Genomic DNA, 27,890 nt, shown 5'->3' on the forward strand with positions numbered 1-27,890 from the left:
CTCTGAGTGAGACGAACGCCCCCCTCCCTCCATGACTGCTGTTTATCTGGTCCTAACGTGAGCACGGTCTCCGCTGAGCTCTGGACTGTGAAGACCTTCTCCTCAGGAGGAATTTCGTCTTTGCTCCTCAAACACCGGAGAGATGCCGCTGTCGCGCTCACTGTCCATGACCTCCCTGAGCGGGGTGCTGCCGGCCTGGGAGGAGGACCAGCTGCCCGTGGAGGACCTGCTGCTCTTTGAGGTGGCCTGGGAGGTTGCCAACAAAGGTGAGCCCCCCCCTGCACCTGCTCTACTTCAAACCAATAACTCTACCACTGTTGAAGGAACAATAAGCTGTGGCACACTCCTTTTTTTAAAACCTAGAAACAACAGGTTTTTGAGCAGCAATCCATTTTGTATAAAGTTTTTCTCTTTTCATGCTTAACAAAGCTGACCATTAGGTTTTTTCAAAAGTAAATACAGAGTTAAACATTAAGCAGCAGATAAGCCTCTGCTGCCCCCTTCCCCATAACCCTGGAACAGAGAGTCATTGCCCCTTGGTGGATGATCCAGAATCATCTGGAAATGAATCTAAAGATGATCAACCTGCTGAAAAAAGACACATCTACAAAATATTTCAAAAACTTGAGATGTCCCCCATGTAGAGTTGGGAGGGGCTCCCAACTCTACATGGTTGATCTATGGTTGACTCTATGGGGTCAACCATAGATGCAGGAATGGCTTTCCTGTGTGCATGTTCTGCAGATCAGCATCACAGCAAGGTTGGAAATACAGACTTAAAGAGAAGTGAAAAAGAAAAGAAATTGTTCCAATTTTCTTCCTCTTCTCTGGGGTTACTAAAGCCTCATTTCCATTTAGCGGTCCGGTCTGGTATTTAGAGTGAATATGAAATGCACCCATTTCATATTGGAAACATATTTCAACCAAACCCTATCATTTCAGTTGGAAGTAGGTACATAGAAAAATGGAACAGACTGGTTAGGGAGGAGCTACTGTTGAAACTCATTGATTGGCTGAAGGTCATTATGACAAAAGAAGCCTCCAAGAAAGCAGCTGTATTCCTCTTCTCCTCCCGCAATCTTTTCTCAAACCACATTAAATGCTTTGTAGATAAGAAGCACCAAAAGCCAAGCAGGAAAAAAAGGAGCTGCTGGATGACCTCCATTGCTGTTGTTCTTAGCTTCACCTTTATGGTCCATCTTTGAGTGGAAACGCTCGCCTTAATTGCCACTCAGTGGAAACTAGGCTTGACAGGCCAGTTTCTTGTACCCCTTAGCAAAAAATAGTCCATTTAACACTTGTGCTATCTTAGATGACCCCACCCTTGCATTGACGTGTTCTCTCTACCATGACAAAGGTGGATAAAGGTGGAAAGATTTCATGTAATCCATGGACACCAGTGAAGTTCACGAATCATTGAAGAAAAAAGGTTCAGTGCACTGTCTTGTGGGTCTAGATGACCCAACTCCCAATGTTAAAGTGCCTAGGATAGCACAAGGGTTACGTGTACAACAATTATACTTAGTCTATAGCATAACTTGAAGTTTAATTTTTACATACTTTCTTTACATTGTAAACTTAAAATGTTCCATTTTGTCTGAAGAATGATCAGTTAGTATACTTCCGACACAATACATGCATGGTTTATAGTATACTTATATACAGTATCCCCAATATTACCTCAAGTGTACTACCTTTTGCTAAGAACCAAACTATGTGTTCTTCCTTTCCGTCTGTCACTTTCCTAATTAGTCATTCAGAGTGTCCTTTGTGTGGACATCCTACAGGCGTCTTATGGACACTTAATAATCATGTTTTTTTATTAGGTCCAATATCTGTGAAACCCTATTTCTATCACCAGAGAAGCAGTAGAGGTGATGAAGGAGTACAAATAACTTGCTGTTAACTGAGACAAGAGACTGGGTTGTATTTTTAGCAGTGTTACTACTTTTGAAAAGCGACAAGGCAGATGTTTGCTGTTGGGGAGGCTCATCAAATAATTTGCGTTGAAATGATCCATACATGTATCCCTACAAGTCTGCTGTGGAGAGTGTTACCACATCTGAACTCAAAAGTGCTCCTATGTTCGTTCGGGTCTGCCTTCACCTCTTACATAAACAGTCACTGGTTCATGTCATTTCTGTGACGTCTGTCACCCGTGTTTGAGTGTTTTTGCCAACAAATACTGTGGAAAACCCACACATGCACACGTGTGCACGTGTTCTCTGGCAAAACAAAATCAGTTTTGTACTGACAGCTCATTTGTGTGTGCGAGTCTCCGTTGTCGTTTATGTGTTTGTGCTTTTGTATTCATATGTGTGTGTGCTATTTATTTATGGGTGTGTTTTTGTGTGTCCACAGTTGGAGGGATCTACACTGTCATTCAGTCCAAGGCTAAGGTCACGGTGGATGAATGGGGAGAAAACTATTTCATGATGGGGCCCTATTTTGAGCACAACTTCAAAACCCAGGTGGAGGGCTGTGAGCCCCCCAACGCTGCCATCCGCAATGCAATGGATGCCCTCATCCACAACGGCTGCCAGGTGTGTGTTGGAAGCTGCATGTGCACATGGAGATGAGTCAAGGAAACTCTGACATTCAAAGATTGTCATTAAACTTGCAGAATTTCAGCAGTCCCTTTTTCATTGCCTTATTTAGATTTTCAAAAATGCTGTGGTTTATAAGGGAAGTCTGTAGTGACACAAGAACGTTGGAGTTGTTCAGGACATGGATGAGAACTGGCAGACAGTCGTGAGATGTTCTGTAAGTGTGACAGAGGAGTTCAAGGTGGAGGTGGGACTGCATCAAGAATCCTCGTCTTGTGTACATGGGGATGGAGGGACTGAAAGATCAGATTAGACAGGTTAAACTCTCAATTTTGCAGATGACATTGTGATCTATGGTGAGAGCATGGAGCAGGGGGAGGAACATCTAGAGAGGTTGGAAAGTGGTAAATAAGCGTGTGCAGGCAGGTTGGAAGGGGTGGAGTTAGGTTTCAGATGTGATATGTGACTTAAGAATGTCTTCAAGAATGAAAGGAAAGGTGTAGAAGACTGTTGAGAGAGCATCCATATTGTTGGTTCAGAGAATGATGCAGAGACAGGATGAAGAGCTGGAGGAAGCATAGATGAAGATGTTGAGGTTCTCTTTGGGAGTGACCAGGATGGAGAGGATAAAGAATGAGTATATCAGAGGAGCAGATTGTTGTAGATGTTCTGTAGATAAATGTAGGGAAGCATTTTTTTACAAATCTCATACATGAAAAATGTTTTAAGGAAGATTGGAAATAGGACAGAGATTCTCAAGGTCATTGGGATCTGATCATGGTATGAGCTCTGGAGAGGTTACGGTGTCATCTGCAGAAGGAGAAAGGTTCAGAGACCACAAAAGGATCCAAACCCAGCCGATTTTTAATACAGGAAGTTCTGCAACTGAAGGTAAAGTCCAAGCTGAGAAAAGACAGATGAAGGACGAGGAGAGATGAATGACTTTGATTTGACAGGAAAAGAGTGTTGATTGTGAGGTAGAAGGAAGCAGAATTTATTTTTTAGAGGAAGTGATAATGTGTGATGTTTTTTAATCGCAAACACTCACCTGTACAATTTTCTTCTGTAAACATCAGATGGTTTTGTCTCAGTATTGATAAACTAAGATCCAATAAAGAAAGCTTTGCCCCCAAACCATAAAATGATTCAGATGAATGACAGGGGTCCCCACAGAAACCTTTGGAATAGTGTGATTGGGTTCATAAGGGGTTCAGATGTGTCCAACACTACACTCTGTAGGAATGGTGGTGGACGCAGTAAAACCCTGAACAGTTTGAAAATGCTTTGTAAACCTTGTGCTATCCTAGGCACTTTAACATTGGGAGTGGGGTCATCTAGACCCCACAAGACAGTGCGCTGAACCTTTTTTCTTCAATGATTTGTGATCTTCAATGATTTCCATGGATTACATGAAATCGTCTTCACCTTTATCCACCTTTGTCATGGTAGGAATAACACGTCAATGGTCATCTTGACCCCATAGGATAGCACAAGGGTTAAGACAGGCAGTCTGGCACTAGATGAAACCCATGCACACACTGAAGAAGCATCAGACAACAACCAAGTATACCTGTCAGTGAGGAAGCATAGCATACCTCTGAAGGTTTTTTTGTCTTCGTCATTGCTCCCACTTAAAAATCTGTCACTGTTGGCATCTAATTATCTTTCAGTGATTCTGCTATTTCTACACCACTCATTGTGCACATAAATGCAAAGCCCCCCCTACTTTACTCCAACCCGAGCCGTGATCTCTGTCCTGTCAGTGTAGCGTGCAGCCCGTCAGCTGCATGTGGGAAATGTTTACTGTATTGCTGTAACTTCTGTCCAATCAGAAGGTCTGGATACTGTGACGTTGCGTCAGCCTGCTAGAAGGTCCTGCTGACACCAACTCAAAATCTGATTTGTTGAAGGAAATAAATGTCCGACACTGATTTAGCATTAGGGGACATTCAGAACTCACAGTGAAGGCCTCTTTAGCTCTGACCCTGCCTGGCAACAAAGGACAGCTGAAATGGGATTGGTTAAATGCTCCAATATGAAAATCCATGTCTGTCTGGAAGCGGCATAACCATCATAAACACAATAAAAGAGAATGGACGGACCATTTGGAATGATTTAATGTAGTATGCCTTGTCAGAAAATAATTAATACATGATTCAGACAAATTTTTCAGGCCTTTAGAGATTAGGTTGAAGGCCCACCAATGCATTAGATAGAGTTTCATCTCCACTGTCACCTTTTGTTGGCTCAATACTGGGGATTGAACCAATAGTCTTTCCATATAGTCTGTTGGTTGCCGATAGAAACTGGTTTGCCTCTAGTATGAATAAAGTGTCTGATATAGAATAACTTAGAGTTTGTGACAGTGAAAAAACAACTTTGAGTCCTTAAAACATTCGGATTTTATTGGAATCATCTGAACTGGATTGTAACAACTGTAATGTTTCTGGCTCGGTTTAATGTTTTTGAAGTTTTGAAGTTAATTTTGTTCTTGAAATGTAACATTTTTCGTACTTTTACTCAATAATTCATTAGGGGTGTGATTATACTATGGGCAAAAAAGTATCTAGTTAGCCACCAATTGTGCATGTTCTCCAACTCAAAAAGATGAGAGAGGCCTGGAATTTTAATCAGAGATATACCTCAACTATGAGAGACAAGATGAGAAAAAAATCCAGAAAATCACATTGTTTGGTTTTTAAGAATTTATTTGTATATTATGGTGGAAAATAAGTATTTGGTCAATATAAAAAGTTCAACTCAATACTTTGTTATATACCTTTTGTTGGCAACGACAGCAGTCAATTTTTTTTTGTAAGTCTTCACAAGGTTTTCACAAACTGTTGCTGGTATTTTGGTCCATTCCTCCATGCAGATCTCTGCTAGAGCAGTGATGTTTTGGGGCTGTTGCTGGGCAACACAGACTTTGAACCCCCTCCAAAGATTTTCTACGGGGTTGAGATTTGGAGACTGGCTAGGCCACTTCAGGACCTTGAAATGCTTCTTACAATCCACTCCTTCATTACAAGAGCAGTGTGTCTGGGATCTTTGTCATGCTGAAAGACTCGCCATGTTTCATCTTCAATGTCCTTGATGATGGAATAAGGTTTTAACTCAAAATCTGACAATACGAGGCCCCATTCATTCTTTCCTTAACATGGATCAGTTGCCCTGGTCCTTTTGCTGAAAAACAGCCCCAAAGCATGATGCTTCCACCTCCATGCTAAGGTATGGTGTTCTTTAGATGTAACTCAGCATTCTTTCTCCTCCAAATATGACGAGTAGAGTTCTTTCCTAAAAGTTCTATTTTGGTTCTATCTGACCATAGGACATTCTCTCAATCCTCTTCTGGATCATCCAAATGCACTCTAACAAACTTTAGTTGGACCTGCACATGCTCTGGCTTTAGCAGGGGGAGACGTCTGGCACTGCAGGGTTTGAGTCCCAGGCGGTGTAGTGAGTTACTGATGGTAGCCTTTGTTACTTTAGTCCCAGCTCTCTGCAGGTCATTCACTTGGTCCCCCCTGTGGTTCTGGGATTTTTGCTCATCATTCTTGTGAACATTTTGACCCCACAGGATGAGATCCTGGGAGTAGCCCCAGAGGGATGGAGATTATTTGTGGTCTTGTATGTCTTTCATTTCCTAGTAATTGCTCCCACAGTTGATTTCTTCACACCAAGCTGCTTAACTATTGCATATTCAGTCTTCTCAGTCTGGTGCAGGTCAACACTTTAGTTTCTGGTGTCCTTAGACAGCTCTTTGGTCTTGGCCATAGTGGAGTTTGGAGTATGAATGTTTGAGGTTGTGGACAGGTGTCTTTTATATAGATAATGAATGGAGGACAGAGGATCCTCTCACAGAAGTTACAGGTCTTAGAGAACCACATTAGACAATGGGAATTTCTGGATTTTTTTTCTCATTTTGTCTTTGATAGTTGAGGTTTACCTATGATGAAAATTACAGGCCTCTCTCATCTTTTTGGGTGGGTGAACCTGCCCAAATGGAGGCTGACTGAATACTTTTTTGCCCTACTGTATAAGTTTGCTTCTTCTCACTCCTTTTCAAGCAATAAATCAAACCCTACTTCACTTTAGTTAATAATCACCATATTTCATAAATCTTATGTGACCTTAATTATTGTATGCATCACTAATAAAAATCAATATTTATGAGTATGAGACAATTATTTTCTTCTTATAGAGTGTGAATCATTAATGTTTACTGACAAGATGTAAGATTGCTTTGGGAAGATATTTAATAAGCACTCAATTTTGTTACTTGAAAACTTGAAATTGTATTCTGATTATAACCAATGAACTCTACATAACTGTTCCATGTTGTGTGTCACTAAAATCATGAATGAACGTTTTTTGAAGAACCAGATTACAAAAACTTTGCAAAAATATAAAATGAATTAACTCAGCAGGGGGTTGGATTATATAAATTCACTTCTTCCCTCTCCTTTTCAAGCAATAAATCAAGCCCTACTTGACTTTAGTTAATAATCACTGTATTACATAAATCAAAGTGACTTAAGTGTGTCTTTGTTTTTGCTTTTTGTATGTTTGTATGTTCTTTACCTATGCATTTCATCATTTCTGTGATGAGTTTGATTATTCTGTGTGATTTTTTTTATTGTATTGTCTACAATTAATCCTTGAAATAAACTAAATCATTCAATCAATTTTTATGTTATTTTTTCTTTGATTGTGTTTATTTAATCAATGCCTTTCATTACTGAATGAGTTTGATATATCTGACTGACTTTGTTGTGTTGTGTGCAATCAATGCTTGAGATCCATAAATAATCAACATTAACCCGAAGATCGATACAAAATTCTTGAAACATCTTACCTTATTGTGCACATCAAAAATCAGACTTTTCCTTTTAAAATCCTTCCCGAATAAAAGTTTTTAACAATGACACTTTGAAGTTTTCTGTTTTTTTAAACACATCTGCTGCTCTTTCAATAATTTTTAGTCAACTTTTTAAAATCTGAGCTTTGATTTGCAGTACTTTTCTGTTTGTGCAGACTACACTCTTCTCTATCACTTTAGATGGCAGCCTCTGTCTGCATGAACCATCAGGTTGGTTAACTGCCCAGACAAATAAACTAACAAACAGGTCAGAGACAAACACAAAGACAAATCAATCTGTTCTAAATTGGCCATACTTAAATTTCCGAATGTCTTTTTTTGAGAGATGAGGTGAGGTGAGGTTTTACGCTTTTGTGATCCTCGATTGTTCTGCAGGTTCACTTTGGCCGCTGGCTGATCGAGGGAAACCCTTTTGTGGTCCTGTTTGACATCGGCTCAGCAGCCTGGAACCTGGACCGTTGGAAGGGTGACCTGTGGGACACCTGCCACATTGGCTTACCGTTCCACGACCGAGAGGCCAACGACTCTCTTATCCTGGGCTCCCTGATCGCCTGGTTCCTCAGAGAGGTCAGAGTTCATTCATTCATACAGCGTCACTGCATTAAGCTGGCTGACTTGAAGCATTGCTCTGCCTTCTACCCCCCTCCTCCTCCTCCTAGTTGACAAACCACCTCGAGGGCAAAAAAAACATCATCTGTCACTTCCACGAGTGGCAGGCCGGCCCCGGCCTCATTCTGTCCCGCTCTCGAAAGATTCCCATGGCAACGATCTTCACCACACATGCCACCCTTCTTGGGAGATACCTGTGTGCTGGGAATGTGGACTTCTACAACAATCTAGACAAGGTGAGGGTGAGAAGAATGCCCCCGTCTGGTGGTTGGAGTGCAGCACACATGTACACACAGCTCCAAGGTTGGTCATCTTTCTTAGGAATATCCCATGAGAACAAACAAGCATCAGATAATCTTCATTTGCCAAAATATTACGGATGACAGATGTTACGAGTATGAGAGCTACCTGGCCTTTTTCTCCAGTCCAAATAGAAAAACACATGTGGTAACAAATTTAGATTTTAAGACAAAGTACTTGATAGTTGAAAAGACAAGAAGCCTGCAGGAAGAACCATCCTGCAGAACATTGTCTTCAGAACTCTCAGAATTCCGTCTTCACCCAGGAGTAGTAAGGATAGGCTCTGGCAGCCCCATGTCCTCGAAAAAGCTACAGCAGGTTAAGAAAATGGATGAATAATGGAAGTTACTGAAGTATCAATGATTTTAATTAAGCAGTTTATGGGACGGCATGGAAAACATAAGAAAGTACAATTTGTCCATCATTGTCTGAGACTGAATGTTTGGACACTTTCACCTGTGGAGTGGAACTGTCACTGCATCCCACGCACAAATCTATCACGTGTAACACCTAGAGAAAAAAACCCAACCCACAGACAGACAAGGGCTCATGGTGTTGGGGTGTGATGACACACACTGTTCGCAACTGTCAGACAAACTCTCACAACCAAAGGTTCAGGCGTTTTAGTCACTCTGAGGTGATTAGTGCTGCATGAGGATGGATCTGCAAGCTGCTCATAATTGGTCCCACTCTAGCGCCTGAAAGGGCAATGAGGAGCGAAAGGTTGCTTATATGTTAAGAAGATGACTGACAGGTGATCTTCATAGCTGCGTCTGTTCAAGGTTTGATCCCTGACAGATAAGTGGGCAGGTGGGAGACCAACATGGAGAGGAAGAACAGAGCAGCAACTGAATATTTGTAAATCCTGAGCTTTTTGGATTCTGCTTTGTTTTCTATTGCAAAGGTTTGGCAATCAATGAAAGAAAAATAACATTTTTACTCTGACTCTTTGAGATAAGGGCTTTAATCCTTCATTGTAGTCCAAGGAACAGTTCTCAACCTTCCTGAAGGACTCTCTGGGTGTGTAGTTTATTTACTGTTACAAGAGAAGTGTTCTTGTTTGTTTATTAAAGACAGTGGCAGCATAACATTTAAAAATGCAAATGTCTGAGATATATTTAAAATATATTTTCCAATATATATTTTAGGCTAATTTTCATCTTTAGTCCCTAGATAGGTTGATGGTGCCTAAGTCAAAAGAGAAGTTCAATCAACATAAGGATAACCGAGCAGATACAGAACAACACAGATGGTGTTATCAACAGACAAGCACAACAGTAACTTTGTTAATTCGATTTAATTCAATTAATTCTTATGAATATAGCCCAATATTACAACACAGTTGTCTCAATGGGCTTCACACCGATAATTGTATAAAACATAAAATCAGTTATAAAATACATTAAGTAATTGTAAAAATAGCTGAAAAATTGTAAATGCTGTTTTCCTTAGAAGGTTCTGGGAGAACATCCCCTCCAGGAATCGAATTCTGGATTCCTGAAATGTAGCCTCTCACCTTACCAACCGAGCTACTCAGCCAGTACAAATGTATTCTAAATTGCGATGATCAGTCAAAACAATAAATGGTACTGAGGCCCCTTCCAAACAATGCCTTCACTCACAGAATGCTGCCTTCATGGCCAACGGCTCCCCATCACCCACATTATAGTTTCATTAAGCATCCATGAGCTTCTGGGAGTAGTAGGCACAGGGGATAGGTCTTGGCAGGATGACCATGACGTTGGGAAAATACAGCCCCGATGAAGGCATCAACCTCTACAATGAATTGGGAGCCTAGGAGCAAGGGTTGATGGGATTTGTAATATGGGAACCAGGAAGTGGTCAGTACTCTGGTGATTGTTCCCGCTGATGGCCAGAGGGGGAGACCTAGGACTGGTTCCTAACACAACTTCTAGCAGCTTACTAGAAACTAATTGTTATTTTATTGAAATTTGAATTAAATATGTACTGTATATAGTTGCATGCACTATGGCACAAATAGCAGATGGTACTGATTATATTAATAATGGAAATTCTACTTTTTTAAGATTTCAATATTGATACAATATAGTATTAATCTAGGAGGAATTTGCTGCCTTGGCCTGGTTTATGAAACAATCATCCCTCTGCTGAGAAACACGTATAATGGGCGTAATGAAAATTGTAATTATTCCCCCAAACTTCATTAAAGTTTGGCATGTAAAATGCGACTACCCCCTCACCATTACAAAGGTCCCTGCCCGGCCTCCTGCCGAATTTGCTGAAAAACTAGCATTTAGGTTGCCTCGTAGTGGCATTTTGGGATATGTGACTGTGGTCTAAATAAGCTCAGAGTTGGCAGTTCTTATGTTGTACTAGGTCTTAAACAAAACTGAAGTGTCTTAAACACCAGATAGAAACACATTTCTGACAGGGAGAATTTGTGTTGATCCACTCATGTGCTCTGTCATTTTTCTCACTCTATTCATGCAATGGAAACACAAATACATCTTTTAATGTACTTCTTTGCGTTTCAGTTTGACATTGATAAGGAGGCTGGAGAGCGGCAGATCTACCATCGGTATTGTTTGGAGCGCGCCGCCGTGCACTGTTCGCACGTCTTCACCACAGTCTCCCAGATCACAGCAGTGGAGGCCAATCACATTCTTCACAGGAAACCAGGTGGAGATGACCCAACATGGCTGCCACAGAAACAAAAATGTTTTCTTTGATTCTATTTAGTTATCATGCCAACTCATATTGTTTTTAGTGGAGGAGATAATATCACCTTATCTTCAAATGAACCTGAAATTTATCAAGAAATATTCATACAAATGTTTGTGCTAAGATTTCATACATTTTTACATAGAGACATATAGAAATGAGGCTCCTGGTTCTTGGCAGTTCGTAAACTGAGTAAATGAATATGTAATGTTAATGTATTTTGTTTGCTTTACTAAATCAAAAATCTGCATATTTAAGTAAAATTCTTGATGAGTCTTAAAGGGGGTCAAGAGTATCAAACACTAATAAAAACTGCTTCAAACTTTCTTTCAAGGAAATGTGTTGCAGAAGGTTGATTTATTTTATTAATTCACATGTAGGATCTTCTGGGGAAGAGAATTGATGTATGTATGTATGTATGTATGTATGGATGGATGGATGGATGTATGGATGTATGTATGGATGGATGGATGGATGTATGGATGTATGTATGGATGGATGGATGGATGGATGGATGGATGGATGGATGGATGGATGGATGGATGGATGGATGGATGGATGGATGGATGGATGGATGGATGGATGGATGGATGGTAAATGCATAGATGGATTGATGAACTGTGTTTGTGTTGTGTTCCTACAGATATCGTGACCCCCAATGGGTTGAATGTGAAGAAGTTTTCTGCCATGCATGAGTTTCAGAACCTGCACTCCATCAACAAGGCCCGGATTCAGGAGTTTGTTAGAGGACACTTCTATGGGTGAGTGAGTTGGTGGTTCTGCCTTGATTTGAACTTTATTCTGTTTTGATATGACTGCAGCATTGAGACTTATCAGTGGAGGTAATTTCCTATATTTTCTTTTATTTATTTTTTTTTACAGTCATCTTGACTTCAACTTGGACAAAACACTCTTCTTCTTCATTGCTGGGCGATATGAGTTCACCAACAAAGGAGCTGACATTTTCCTTGAGTCACTTTCCAGACTCAACTACCTTCTGCGGGTGACGACCTTCAGGTTGACAGAAGCACCTTAATGAACTAAGCTAACCATATTTGAAGAATTCTCCTTTATGTTTTGTATAGGTCCACAGGAATGACATGACCGTTGTAGTTTTCTTCATCATGCCTGCTAAAACCAACAACTTCAATGTGGAGTCCTTAAAGGGCCAAGCTATACGGAAACAGCTCTGGTATAGTATGACTTCCTTTGCTTTAGAATCATACAAAGAGACATCTGACAGAGAACCAAGGAGATGTTCTGCCCGTCATTCACAAAAACAAGCTCTGACCTGCTAAGTTTGTAAATGTTTCTGTTGGAGTATACCATCACGTGGGAGGACTGTACCATCATGTAGGAGTGCTGTACCATCATGTTGGAGTACTGTACCATCATGTTGGAGAACTGTACCATCATGCTGGAGTACTGTACTATCATGTTGGAGGTCTGTACCATCATGTTGGAGTACTGACAGCATACTGGAACACTGTACCACCATTTTAGAGTGCTGTTAGTAACACCATCATACTGAAACGGCGTTACTTCCAACACTGTCGTTCAGTACCTAGGTATTTATCTCTGAGTCACACTGGTTGAATTTCTTGGCTAAAAATGTACTGGATCAATTTTATGTCAGTAAATCGCATCCTTCAAAATGAACGAATATCGACTATGATCCACATCATCCATCCACAAATTATGATAAGAATAGAATCGTTGTTAAAATGAAGCGTTACACCCCTATTTGGAAGTAACTTAATGGATGTTGGAACCAAATGTGGCCCAGATGTCCAAGGCAGAATCATGTTTTGGTGGATGAACGTGCCTAATGCACAACAAGTTATAAGATTAGCCATATTTAATAAAGGATCAAATACAAACATTTTGTTTATACAGACATTTAGTTTACCATCAGTGACTTGGACCAAACAACTGTCTCTCTTAAAGAACAGAAACAATGGCCCAAAGAGATAGAAACTTTTCCTCTTTTTTCCTCTTACAAGGCCAGCTATTCCCATTAGGACATCCCCATGGGTGGATCAGTTGTGAATGTGTTCAAACCCTGCTGCAACTGCAGGGTTTGATTCTTAGTGGTTTGTTAGACGTGTAATGTGAGCTGCAGTGGTGTGTCTGCCTCTAGATGCAGAAAAGCGCGTTGTGTTGTCTTTACCTGAAGCTTTAATCATGCTCAGAATAGGGTTTTACTCTGACGACTGTTCCTGAATGACCTGCCCTTCTCTCTCTGAAAGCTCGGAGTGGGAAGTGTTGGATGCCTGCGGTTTGAAGCCAATCCTCCTCTCTGAGTGATACTGTTTGTCTTGCAGGGACACGGCTCACACAGTGAAGGAAAAGTTTGGTAAAAAGCTCTATGACGCTCTACTGAAGTAAGTGTCTGAGTTAAATGTCAAATACAATGTAAAAAACTTGATTACATTTTTGTTAAATATGATCTATGATCAGAGGACATATTCCAGACATGAACAACATTCTGGACCGAGACGACTTCACAATCATGAAGAGAGCCATCTTTGCTACTCAGGTACACTTTTCATCTTTCAATGATGTGGTCATTCATGTGGTTTTTTATATGGTCACAGATCTTTTTCTGATCTCAGATCAATTATTATACCTGATGCTCTTCAGGAGAACCAGCAGTGCGGTATCAAAGACCCACTCCAGTGAAAATGGTGTTCTTGGTGTTTTTAACATGATCTCGTAGCATTTTTCTGAAGATGGAGGGCATATATAAAAAGAAATTCTGAGTTTCTGAGTATTTATCTATTCAAGTCGTTGTGAATCAAGATCAGATGAAAAAAATGACGTAGGAAAAGTTTCTAGCTGTGATCTGGGTGTTATTTCCTGCTCTGCATATTCTTGTAGACAAATGGATTCATGTACGTCTTGATTTTCCTTGTCTGAGCTTGAATCTTGCTCAAAACCGTAAAGCTGGATAACTCCAATATTGCTCATCATTTTTGTAACGTTACATTGGGGGTGTAATGGGCTGTAAGCTAGCAGGAGAGCATGTAAACAGAGGGCTCTCAGCAACGGAAAGGGGAGGAGGATGGAGGGTTGCTCCACTCCAACAGTTCCTCCCACCTCTCATAGGTGAATTTCCGTCCATTGAGGGTTTCAGGTCTTTACGTAAATTCGGTTTTAAACTGTTCAAAATTTTTAGCCGATTTAGAATCATGCAGTTAATGGGTATTGTACATAGTTTATATAAATTATTATGTAAATCTTACACAATTGTGTGGGATTTTTGTGAGCTGCATATACAAAAAATGTGGCTTTCCACGACCATTCCACATATTTTTAACAGGCTTCTCACACATATACTACTGATGTATAACTTTTATATTGTGTATACTACGCAGATAACATGTTCAAATTACGTAATCGACGCACAAATCACCAATGAATTTTACATAAACAGTGCAATAATCATGTTTTACATTTATTTACATGTTCTTTGCGTGGCTTATTCATCCTTCTTCAGAGGTTTTAACGAGGTTCATTTGTGATGAAGCTGTGAAATTTTACGTTAAGAGCTTTTGTCACTTTTTCCACATATATCTATACATATATATCTTGTCTTTTGGCCATTTATTTAACAGTATACAAATCAACTTTATACAAATTATTACAATGTGGCGTATTAGATTGATATAGAGGGAATTGGATGTAAATATTCTGGAAATAAATTATATTTTAATAATAATTGTTAAAGTCCAGTTTCGGATTAATATTGGATTCTTCCATTGAAATATCCATCTAATCAGATGGTTCAATTTATCCAATCAGTTTAATTCAACCAACCATTCACCCATCTATCTATTTTGGCACATCCATCAATGTATCCACTCAGACACATTCATCTGTCCCAAGGGTCACATTTGTCTGTGCAGCTGCTCGCAGGATTCATCTAAAGGCAGGTACACCTGGACAAATCTACAGTGTGTCATAGGGTTTTTCAGCAGCATGTTTTTTAACTAAAGGCCTGATTTCAGTTTAAAATCCTACACACTTTTTCTTTAAGGCTCATTTTCCAGAAAGAGTAATATGAAGGAAAGAAACCCTGTAGCTTTGCAGCAACTTTTTCCTGTAGCGATAATGTTGTTATGTCAATTTCCTAATGTTTAAAAACTGTTTTTTAAACTTTATCCTTAAGCTAGTTTTCCTGTGTGAGGAAGTGTTGTGCTTTGAATTTCAGAGTTCACACAATGACACTAAAGTTATTGAAGGGGTCTGTATGAGGTCGTTACTTACATGCAGCCTCAGGTCGATGAGCATCGTGTGATAACTACTGCAGCTCAGCATGAGTGCAGATGGAAAGGTCATTCTTGCTTTAACTAATTTGTTCAGACGCCAATACTTCTGTAGTTGTTACTCCTATTGATTAAACATGTGAAGGGTGATTAAAACTGACTCCTGATCACAGGAACTGCTGTTCTTATTTTTTAATCTTTAATCTTTTTTTTTATTTGCGTGTTGTTTTTTTGTTTTATATTTTTAATGTTTATACCCCTACCTTGCTGCCAAACCCCCATCGGTCTTTGTTTTTAGGGTGAATTCACTGGCAACAGCCTCATTTTTTCCTGCTGGTAGGCTCTGACCTACTCATTCCAAATAATGGGAGTGACCTTTTGTTGTTCTACACAAATATGAACGCAAAGTTTGGTGTTATTACCATTAATTCCCATCTGTTGCTTTGCTGTTTGAAACATGCTGTCAAAGGCCCAGCCTCTTCTCTCTGTATTTTGTTTTGTCTGCTCCTTTCTTCAGCAGAATCTTTGTTCATGGGTGCTATGGCAACGCAAAGAGGTGCATGCACAAATGCTCTGTGTTGCTCTTTCACCAAAGTTGAGAGTGTTGGGCCAACAACAAGTTCTGTATTCTTTGAGTTCCTCATTTACTGGATGTAAGTAGCCAAAGAACTGTATAGCTCATGCTGATTGGCTGCACTGTGTGTCGCACTGTTGCCTCACAAAAGGAATGACTAGTTCATGTCCCTGATACAAGCGGTTGAAATGAACTTTCTCTGTAGGTTGGTTGGGTGCTCCCTAAGGGATAGGGTGAGAAGCTCAGTCACCCGCGGAGAATTCGGAGTAGAACCACTTCTTCCACATCGAGAGGAGCCAGTTGAGGTGGCTCGGGCATCTGACCCGGTGGCCGGGGTGACGGAAGTCTGGGCATTTTTGCTTAGACTGCGATCCGGTCCCGGATGAGCAGAAGATGATGAATGGGTGAATAGATGGATGGTTTAAGTCCCGGCTAGGTTTTTTCATGTAGAGTTTGCTCATTCTTCTCATGCATAAGTGGTATTTCTCTGGGGACCCCAACCTCCTTCCACAGTTCAAAAAAATGCTTCAAAGGTTAAGTGGTCATTTTAAGCTTTTTATCCACTGAGCAGTACAATATGATATGGTTTAGAATGGTCCAGGCAATTCAGGTGAGCCTTTCCGCCCAAAGTTGGACTGTCACAGCACATGCGGGGTGAAGCTAGCAACAACAGCAACGATGGAAGTTGTCCAGCAGCTTTTTTTTCCCACTTTTGGTTCTTCGTAGATACAAAGCATTTAATGTTTTTTGAGAGAAAATTGGAGGCAGGAAAGAGGAATACAGAATTTTTCTTGGTGCTTTCTTACATCGCAATGACCTTTAGCAAATAAACAAGTTTTAACAGTAGCTCCGCCCTAAGCGGTCTGTTCCATTTTTGTGGACGTGCAACCAACAAGGGCTCAAAAATGATACGGCTCATCCGGCTTAATGGGTCTATTTTATAATGGAAACAGTCAAAATACCGGACAGGACTGGACTGGACTGTATATTCTCCCCTGCTCACTTCTCTCTCTGTGCAAATCAAAGATGTCAGGATTTCCTGTGGGGACATCCCGTCTTAATGCAGCAGTGTTTCTAAAAAATAAGATGGACTGCAGGGTACAGTCTGAAACACATATCTACAACTAGAAGGACTGGAAAGAATAACAACTACCTGGCTGACCTTGTGTCTGTCTTCTCATCACTCTGCCATGACCTGAACCTTCCTCACCCGATGCAGAGACACAGCCTTCCACCAGTGACCACCCACAACATGGAGGACGACTCCACAGACCCCATCCTGTCCAACGTCCGCCGCATCGGCCTCTTCAACTCCAGGAATGACCGCGTCAAGGTAGCAAAAGAACTGATATTTAACTTTAATGTCACCCACACCTGAAGCTAGTGTCACGACAAGAGCCAGAAGCCCTTCTCTCAGAGCCGCCATGATCAGAGCAGGAGCTGAAGTTTGTATCCAGCCTTTACCTGGACCTTGGCCTAAGACTAGTTCTGATCAACAGACAGTATCTTGATTTTTTTTTTTTTTACCATTTTACCCAGATACAAGCCCCCACATCCCTTCTGTTCAAAATTGTTTTTCATATTAGTAACAAAAAACATGGGGAGGGTGTGTTCCCTTTCCAGTGAGGGGCTATCAAAAGATATCTGTAGTGATATTAACACTATTACAAGTTTATTTTAAAAAGGACATTTAAGACATGATTATACATGGTTAAAAAAGACAGGATTAGCCAAAGGCTAGTTATCATCTTCATCCGGGAATGATGTAAAAAACGCACATACATACACAATACAATACAAACTAAATATGTAAACAACTAGTATTTAGATAGATAACGTATGACATTAAAACATACCAGTGATTTGAAAACACAGTCTGATTTTCCCATATTTACTAAAACCATCTGTTTTTTACTATTATACTGATTTGTCATGGATCACATTCAGCCAGTCAGTCTGAATCGGAGGGCTGGCCCTCAGATTGTTTTGGAGATGGGGTTTCTTTTAAAAGCAACCAGAAGTTTTAAGTACCTGCCCTACAGAGATATCAGATCCACAGAGCCTGAACAGTTAATCCTGATATACAAACCTTGATGAGAATAATGATGAGACTGTGGGACAACATTTCAGAACATTTGCTACACAGCTTCCCCCTCCCCAATAAGTCTGTTCTGCCTGTAACCTTGTGTCTGTAAGGCTTACAAATATCAAGATCTTTTTTCCAGATGAATTCTCTCCATCATCATATTTTGGTTAGTAATTCCCACTTATCAGGTGTACTATCAATCATCCCACTGACTTCTTCGATTGTGTTTTCAGGGGCAGATGCAGACATTTTTCAGTGTTCTAGGTCGTGGTTGAAATTTATTCCAAAGTAAGAGTTTTGAGTGTATTGGTAAAAACTGGAAAAACTACTTTGTTTGAACAAGTTAAATCTCACAGTTCTTAAAACCTTTCAGTGTTGCACTTTGAAAGAAGTCCAGATCAGTTCTGATCTGTTAAGGGCCTCTTCCTGCCACTTTTCTAATGTGAAGGCTGTCTTATTAAGCTTTAACCTGGAGTCAACCTCCTAACTGTCCCTTTATTGCCTGTGAAAAGCAATAAAGGTGTTTCTGTCTCAAAAGACTTTACCACTTTAAACCAGCTTCTTTGGGAGTTGTCCAATGGTGACATAGAGAAGTCTTTACTCCCTTGAATGATTGTAGTTTCAGGAAATATCCTTAGCCTGAAAACACAACAAAAACATTTACCACTGATGCTTCTATAAACCACATTTCCCTAAAATATCTGAGAGCTTTCCACCACAATTTTTCCACAGCAGACTCCAGCTTGAAAAGCTGATACAATGATTTACTCTTTTCACTCTTTCAGATCATCTTCCACCCAGAGTTCTTGTCTTCCACCAGCCCGCTGCTACCCATGGACTATGATGACTTTGTCCGTGGCTGCAACCTGGGAGTGTTTCCTTCTTACTATGAACCATGGGGATACACACCTGGTAGTTTTTTTCACCCCACTACGAGGCACACTGCACAAAAACACACAATCCATAAAACCACTCAGGCACCAATTAGACATCCATGAAGTGAACTCTGCAGTGGTTGAGTGGAGGCTGACACATCAGCTTTTTGAAGTATCTTATCTGCTCAATATTTTAAGATGTTGTAAGACAGTTCATCAGAGCATAACTGAAGGGGCTCCAACAAATACATTTTCTTCAATAACCAGAAGGCCGGCACGGTCACGATGTAGCCAAATGAGGGGTTACCCCCACCTGGACCTTCGTTTGTTTGTCTGTTTTTGTGCAATTGTAGCATTGTCATAACTCAAACACACTGAAAGATTTACTACCATGACCAGCATCTTAACATGGGGGTTGACCCTTGCGGGTGCTGTGGGTATTTGGGTAGTCCGGACAGATGGAGGGTTGTAAAGAGGAGCAGCCACTTTAGGGCGCATCTTGAGGGGAATGCAGGTGTGTCTTACAGTTCTCTTGAGACCCGTTGAAGATGGAATGTACCATTGTCGTGTGTGTGGTAAGTGTATGAAGTATTTGTAAGGTTAATGTAAGTTCCACACACTTGTAACTTTTGGGTGATTTTGTAAGGCGGGGCCCTTATGCCACACTCTAGTCATTAGCAAAACGTTAGTCACAACTGCCCTAATGGCGAGATTTAGGCTGTCTGGAGGTGAAAACTGGGCAAACCTGTAACGTGGCCTGTACTTATCACGTGAATAGGACTAACGGATCCCTTCCACAGTCCACAGAGTTTGGGGGAAGTCAAAAACAAAAATCTGTACAGCACACCTAATTCCCTTATAGTTCACCCTTACTTACTCTTGCGTGTTGTGCAAGTGTTGGCTATGACCTGTCACCTGCTGCATGTACATAGAAAAAAATATGCATGAACCTTTTTGCTCCATAGGTTCAGAGCTCAGTCTACGACTTGTTGTGTCAAGGACACCACCACCTATTTGCCTTGTACTGTTTTGCCCGTTTTTTTGCCCACAGACACCCCAGGTCAAGCTGTACCAACAGTTGTGACTAAAATTTTAGTCATGTTCAGGTTGAAATTTGACTTGTCTGCTCCAAAATCTTCTTCAGAAGAGGGTTTGTTACTGTTTTGGTCATTTTTTCTGCTTTTTCTTTCTTTCTGCTTACATTTGTGTCTGAACAGCCATGTGCCTACTCTATATATACTCACACATGTCTACTACCAAGAGTCTACTCATATAAGGGTTATCATACCCACCTTTTTATGACTATCCAGTACATAAATCTTTTTGTGTACTGATTCTGAAAAGGTGCAGAAATCTGTCTTCCAGTTTATAGTACTTAAACAGTCTTAATCCTTGTACTTCTCAAAGTTTTCTAATGCTTTATGTTTTTTGCCAAATCTGTTTTACCAGGTCACTCACGCACGTCTGTTTGTGTCCAGGTGAGTGCACAGTTATGGGGATTCCCAGTGTGACCACAAACCTATCAGGTTTTGGCTGCTTCATGGAAGAGCACATCTCTGACCCTACTGCCTATGGTAGGAGAACACTCTCATACACTTTTTTTTTACATTTTTTTTAATGTCAAACTCCAGTCCTTGGAGATATCTCCTGTTAGTTTTCAGGTCAACCTGCTGCAGCTTACTTGGTTTTAAAGGGTTTTACCAATCAGAAGTTTTAGAGTAGGGGTTGATTGGAACAGTGGAACAGTGACCCCTGAGGCAATACTGTATTTAAAATCTTTCTCATTAACCTTTATCTCTTATTCCCAGGTATCTACATTGTGGACCGCCGGTTCAAATCCCCAGAGGAGTCCTGCAACCAGCTGACCCAGTTCATGTTTAGCTTTTGCCAGCAGTCCCGGCGCCAGCGGATCATCCAGCGGAACAGAACTGAGAGACTATCCGACCTGCTGGACTGGAGATACCTTGGACGGGTTAGTTTCTGTTGGGGTCTTTAGGGACAGAACAATGCAGAGTTGGAAAAAGGTCAATGCCATTTTATACTATTCCTTATCATCAGCATGAAAAAACACCAAGAGATTTCCTCCTGATCTAACAGAATCAGGCTAAGAGTCAGAATTTAGGCTTTAGGTTTAAGCTCATACAATGACTTCCTGTCTTAGACTGAAGGAGGGAGTATGGGGTAAAACACACTGAACAGTTGTTTCAAAACTTCTGATTTAAAAAACAGATGAGTTTTACAGGAACCTGGACTTTAGGACTGCTCCCACAACTCTTTGGTAGTGAAGAGTTTCAAATAAGATCCCACCACCACACCTGGCTCATACAGTGGTATGAAAAGTTTGGGCACCCCTGATAATATTCAAGATTTTTCTTCATAAATCATTGTTCAGATCATCAGTTTCAGTTAAATATATCATATAGCAGATGAACACAGTGATATTTGAGAAGTGAAATGCAGACTATTGGATTTAAAGAAACTGTGCAATAATTACTTAAACAAAAATAGGCAGGTGAGTAAATTTGGGCACCATTGTTGTTTCATTGATTTGACTACCTTTAGCAATAATTATTGGAACACAAAATCTGTTTTATAAGCTCATTGACCATTGACTTACAAACACATGTGAACCCAATCATGAGAAGAGGTATTTAAGGTGGCCAAGAGTAAGTTTTTCTCCTCTTTGCATCTTCTCTGAAAAATGTCAACATGGGAACCTGAAAACAGCTGCCAGATAACCTGAAAACAAAGATTGTTCAACATCATAGTTTAGGTGAAGGGTACAAAAAGCTTGCTAAGAGATTCCAGCTGTCAATTTTCACTGTGAGGAATATAGTGAGAAAATGGAAGACCACAGGCACAGTTCAAGCAAAGGCCCGGAGTGGCCGGCCCAGAGAAATCTCAGATAGGCAGAGGCAAAGGATGGTGAGAACAATCCAACTCAACCCACAGACCAGCTTCAAAGACCTAAAACATGATCTGGCTGCATATGGTGTCATAGTTCTAGCATTTAGCGCACTTTGCACACGGAGATGCTACATGGAAGAGTAATGCGGAAGAATCTTTTTCTGCGCACATGCCACAAACAGAGTCACGTGAGGAATGCTGAAGGACATTTGGATAAACCTGTTTCACTTTGGAATAAGGTGCTGTGGACTGATGAAACTAAATGAAATGGAGTTATTTGGTCATAACAAGGGGCGGTATGCTTGGCGAACAAAGAACACAGCATTCAAAGACAAACATTACTACCCACAGTAAAATTTGGTGGCGGTTCCATCATGCTTTGGGGCAGTGTGGCCAGTGCAGGTACTGGAAATCTTGTCAAAGTTGAAGGTGGCATGGATTCCAGTTGGTATCAGTAGATTCTTACAATCAATGTTCAAGAATCAGTGACAAAGTTGAAGGCATTCTACAAAGGCATTCACAAAGAGTAACAAGTACAATGTTCTGGAATGGCCATCTTAGTCCCCAGACCAGAATATTATTGAAAATCTGTGGTGTGATTTAAAGCAGGCTGTCCATACTCGGAAGCCATCAAATCTGACTGAACTGGAGATGTTTTCAAAGAGGAATGGTCCAAAATACCTTCAACCACAATTCAGGCCCTTATTAGAAGCTATAGGAAGCGATTGGAGGCTGTCCATTCTGCAAAAAGAGGATCTACTAAATATTGATGGCATGTTTCTGTTGGGATGCCCAAATTTACTCACCTGCCTATTTTTGTTTAGGTAATTATTGCACAGCTTCTTTAAATCCAATAATATTCAGTTCACTTCTCAAATATCACTGTGTTCATCTGCTATATGATATATTTAACTGAAATTGATGATCCGAACGATGATTTATGAAGAAAGATCTTGGAAATTATCAGGGGAGCCCAAACGTTTCATACCACTCTACATGTATATATACACATTTTATACGACAGTCATATTTGACAGTTGTTTTACCCTATATATGGAGTAAGAGATTTTGTTTTTCACAAAGTAAATTTGTGACCTGTGATTGACAGTTCTACGTTCACGCCCGCCAACTGGCCCTGAGTAGAGCTTTCCCGGACAAGTTCAAAATGGACACCATCTTAAAGGTGAGACGTTCGGAATGCGCCAAAGACTGAGGATCAGCCTGTTTACGTCTGTTCCACAGGCCCCTTTCCAGCCTGTTCACTCAACTCTTTAACAGCATGCTGCATCAGAAAGAAGATGATGATGACGGCGACTTCATAAATATTTCTGACATGACCATACACGTTGGTGGATTGTGTGTGTGTGATCATAAAAAATGCTTTCTGTCTCCCCAGACTGAAGGTTTTCGATACCCAAGACCCTACTCCGTGCCACCCTCCCCCTCCGCCTCCCTCCACTCCACCCCCCACCACAGTGACGCTGAAGATGAGGACGATGACGCATACGATGAAGAGGAGGAGGCAGAGAGGGACCGGGTGAATATCAAGGCTCCATTCGCACTGGGCGCGGTTCCGGATGGGGAGAAGCAGCCGGGAGAGTCCAGGAACTGAAGAGGACTGGGATCACATCTGAGTGCACCCTCCATCCCCCACCCCACCCCACCCAGGTGTTTAAATGAAGTTAAATTCTACTTCATTTGTATAGCATTTATCCTGCTACAAAGCATTTTAAAAGTGCTTTCCATGATAAAATAGGTAATAGTAAGATTTTTTTTAAATAGTTGTTAAAATAGCAAACACATTAAAAAAAATAGATACAAAAAGATACATTCTAAGTTTTTTCTTAAAAACCTCCACAGTGGCTGAGGCCCTCACGCCCTCAGGCAGGCTGTTCCACAGGCGAGGCCCACAGTGCTGAAATGAGGCCTCGCCGTGGGTTTTAGTTCTGACCTTGGGACCACCAGCAGACCTGCACTTGCAGACCTGAGGGCTCTGGGAGGGTCACAAACTAAAAGTAAATCTGATAAAAATGAGGGTCCAGTTCCAATTAAATTTTTAGAAACGAATAAAAGAACCTTAAAATCGATCCTAAAGCTGACTGGGAGCCAGTGCAAAGACTTCAAAATTGGAGTAATGTGCTCCTTCTTTCTGGTTCTAGTTAAAAGTTATGCAGCCGAATTTTGAACAAGCTGCAGCCGGTTGATAGTATTCTCTTAACACCAGAAAGAAGAGCATTACAATAGTCTATCCTAGATGTTATAAAAGCATGGATTAATATTTCAGCACTGGCTTTGGAGAGAAAGGGTCTCACTCGGGCAATATTTCTAAGATGATTTATGGTCTTTGCAAACTGGTTTGCTTGTGCTTCTAAGGTAATATCTGCATCTAAAATTACACAGATGTTTCTGACTTTACTGGACGCATTTGGGTTAAAAGTTGATAAGAAGGATTGGACCCTTTCTCTCTCAGTTTCAGGACCATCAATTAAAAACTCTGTTTTGTTTTGTTTTGTCATGATTGAGCTTTAAGAGTTCAGTACCATCCAAGTTTCAATATATAAAACACAACTTAAAAGGTCATCAATAGGTTCCAAATCATCAGGCGACAAAATAGCCACAAATAACTGGGTGTCATCAGCATAGCTACGAAATTATGCCATGTTTCCTGATGACATCACCAAGCGGAAGTATATAAAGGTTAAAAAGGTTAGGACCAAGGACGGAACATTGTGGCACACCACGTCAGTCTGTGCCTCCCTGATGACGAATCACTTACGGTGACATTAAAATCTCTTCCTGTGAGGTAGGACTCAAACCAGCTGAGTACTATTCCAGTGATTTCAACCATGTCATGTAGTCTGTTTAAAAGAATGGAGTAGTCAACTGTGTTGAAGGCTGCACTCAGGTCCAGCAATACAAAAACTGTGCCATTGTTGGACCTGAGATCATTTATAACCTTGACCAGGGCAATCTCTGTAGAGTGATGGGGTCCAAAACCAAACTGAATTTTTTCTAAAACATTATTTTTATTAATAATATCATAAATAAAATGATGAAATGATGGAAAACTAGTATTCTAAAATCTTACTTAAAAACAGCAGGTTTGACACTGGTCTGTAATTCTAGTCTAGATTGGATCGATCTAAACCACTCTTCATATTGGGGGGTTCACCATTACAGTCTTTAGGGACACAGGAGTGATCCCTGTCTGAAGAGAGCAGTTAACGATGCTTGATACTTGCTGCTCATCCCTTCTTGACCTTTCCCACTACCCCCCCCCCCTCCAGTGCATTGTCTGGAGATGCGCTTTGCAGTTACAGTCTTGGGTAGATCCACAGGTACCCTTGTATCTACACATTGTAGATAAGCAGTGTAGAGATACTACTTTTTTTTTACACTGATATGCCCCCCCACCCCCATATTGTAAACCATCTACACCCTTGCTGAGCAAACTGCACCTAACATGGTTGTGCCTCAGTCAACTTTGAACTGTATGTGCGTATTTCTGTTGTGTGTCTGATCTCGTACGGGTTGTACTGAAACAACGTTTCGTATGTCAGAGTAAGCTGTGCATTAAACAATAGACCTCTGTTCTATTCTATTCCTAAGCTTTGCAGCACCAATTAAGCCAAAACTCTCTAGCGTGTTCTCACAAGCCAAATGGAATACAATGGAATGACCTGTTAGTGGTCATTGGGTGATATTAAATCTAATGTTATTTTTCTTATTAGTGAAGTGGGCTGAGAACTTTTCACATTTTGAACTGAGAATAAAACATGGACTGGAAGTGATTGGGTTGATCAATCAGTCTATGGTTGAAAAAAGAATCTTTGGTTTAGAATTGTCAGAAGTCAGAGCTCTGTCTCCCCCCTGTTCAAGCCACACTACAACTCCCAGCAATCCCAGCGCATACTTCCTGGAAGCCGCACACCTGACTCTCCTTCATTCAATCAATAACAGCATACTTAAGCTCTGCACTAAGTGAGGCTCAGTGTGAAGTGTTGTTTGTGTTATGTTAGCTTCATTAGCTTAACACTGGACTGACATAAACCAGACCACATGTTACTCTCACGTCAGTAGTTTATTCTGTGTTCACTGAATTTCCGACAACAAATAATACTTGGCTTTATCCAACTGTTTGTGCCACTCTGCCTTCCTTATAGAGCGTTATATTTGGACCTGGTCTTCTGTCTCCTGACCCTGTTTCTGACTCTGACTCTGTTTGCCTGCCGCCTGCACTGACTCTTGCCTGGATTTTGACCCTCATTTAGCTTTGTCGACTTTTAGCTGAACTAATAAACCTGCTGCATTTTGATCCAGCTGTCTGCCTGTTCTTGTGACAAGAATTGCCTGCTGTTAATTTTAAATAACATTTCTGTTTTGTGTGTTTAATAAAGTTATTGTGTCATGTTAGTTTGTCCCTGAAGATTTGGTAATGACTTGTTGTTTTGTTTTGCGCCAATTTCATTCCTACACTCCTGGAGATTCTCTTCAGTCTCTTGGTTTCCTCTGTTCTCCAAGGAGGAGGTGCTTTAGTTTGAACTGTTTTTATTTTTAAAGGAGTGACTTTGTCCATTACTGATATGAGTTTGTAATTTACATTTTGGACAGATAAATCAACAGATGAACTTAAAGTATTTGGTTGTGTTCCAGATGTGAGGTGAAGTTTGCAGCCACTTCAGGGTGTAGACAACCTCTTCTAACAGTTCTCTTTGGAAGTTTCTGTCTTACAAAACCTTTTACAATAAAAAATACACACGAGTGATCTGAGATACCAATATCAACAACTGAGGTCACAGTGGCCATCAGGCCATCCATTGTTGCTAAAATGTTTAAGAAGGATCGTCCACATGTAGGTTAAAATTGCCCAAAATAATTACTCTACTAAAGTCTACGTGAATAATTGAAAGCAGCTACTGTATACTAATAAACAAAACAGTGGGATTATTAAAAACAATGGCCTGATATTTAAAAGATCTGTATTCATGAAACACTTTGTCTGTAGAACCAATTAACCCTTGTGCTACCTTAGATGACCCCACCCTTACATTGACGTGTTCTCCCTACCATGACAAAGGTGGATAAAGGTGGAAAGATTTCATGTAATCCATGGACACCAGTGAAGATCACAAATCATTGAAGAAAAAAGGTTCAGCGCACTGTCTATTGGGTCTAGATGACCCACCTCCCAATGTTAAAGGGCTTAGGATAGCACAAGGGTTACAGCAGACAGGATTGCAGCAGTTCCCCCACCCCTTCCCTGTTTTCTGCCTTTGTAAAGTAATTAAGGCGTGAAGTCGTTTCAGACAGTGAACCAGTTGAACCACAATTCCAAGTCTCTGTTTAAAACAGGCCATTTAAGTTATGATCTTAAATCAAGTTGTGGATAAGAAATTATTTGTTTGCTAGTGAGCGTACATCTAAAAGTTTTACTTTTTCAATTACCGATACGAAGCCCATCGAGACGACTGTTGTTGTGAATTTGGGCTATACAAATAAAATTGAATTGAAAAGTGCCAGATTCAGTTGAGAGAGGTTACCGTTGTTTTCAGGTCCATGAAAGGTTAATGAGTTGTAAATCTGCACTTGTTTTAGGTTTTCATTATTCCTGCTAAAGCTTTTGACGGGAAAACTGGATCGGTTTGATATAATTGATTGTATGGGAAACGAAGTAGGTGTAATTGAGGGTTTTGAAGGATAACCCTTGTAGGGGCCCTAAGGAGGGACAGAGATTTGGTGATCCAAGTTCAGGTTTCTGGAGAAGTTTGGGGAGTTGGCAGTCAGTCCTCTTTAAAACATTGAACAGGACATTTAATGTTAGTTGATAAAATGCTACTACTACCAAGCAGATTGGGATGAAGTCTTTCTGGGCTGTAGAAAGATTCCAGAAGAGGTTCAAATTGTCAATAAAACCAAACCTGCGCATGTGGGGGGAGGACAGGTGTTCTGTTGCAGCTGAACACTGCTTTCTTTCTCAACCCTCATCAGAGCTTCATCAAAGCTTTGTCATGTTCATTCAAAAAACATCCAGAGACGTTCCTGATTCTCTGAGCCATGTCATACCCTGGAAGGTTGGCCCAGCTCTTAGTTGGTCGGGCTGCACTTCTAACTGCTCATTACCAGAATCATGTGAAGTCAATCAG

The 27,890-nt window shown here is 40.7% G+C and overlaps 1 protein-coding gene across 1 annotated transcript; it reads left to right on the forward strand.

Moving 5' to 3' along the window:
• gys2 (glycogen synthase 2) lies at positions 1–26,066 on the forward strand. Its single transcript, XM_020714103.3, has 16 exons — positions 1–266; positions 2,362–2,543; positions 7,801–7,992; positions 8,085–8,270; positions 10,851–10,995; positions 11,681–11,798; positions 11,920–12,040; positions 12,123–12,229; positions 13,362–13,421; positions 13,498–13,576; positions 17,099–17,212; positions 18,751–18,877; positions 20,319–20,414; positions 20,649–20,812; positions 22,856–22,930; positions 23,144–26,066. Exons 1-16 carry the CDS (start codon positions 143–145, stop codon positions 23,357–23,359), a joined length of 2,106 nt encoding a protein of 701 aa, XP_020569762.1. The 5' UTR covers positions 1–142; the 3' UTR covers positions 23,360–26,066.
• Positions 26,067–27,890: the final 1,824 nt, after the last annotated feature.

Source organism: Oryzias latipes, chromosome 23, assembly GCF_053564925.1.
Source record: "Oryzias latipes strain Hd-rR chromosome 23, Olatipes_Hd-rR_3.1".
NCBI lineage: Eukaryota > Metazoa > Chordata > Actinopteri > Beloniformes > Adrianichthyidae > Oryzias > Oryzias latipes.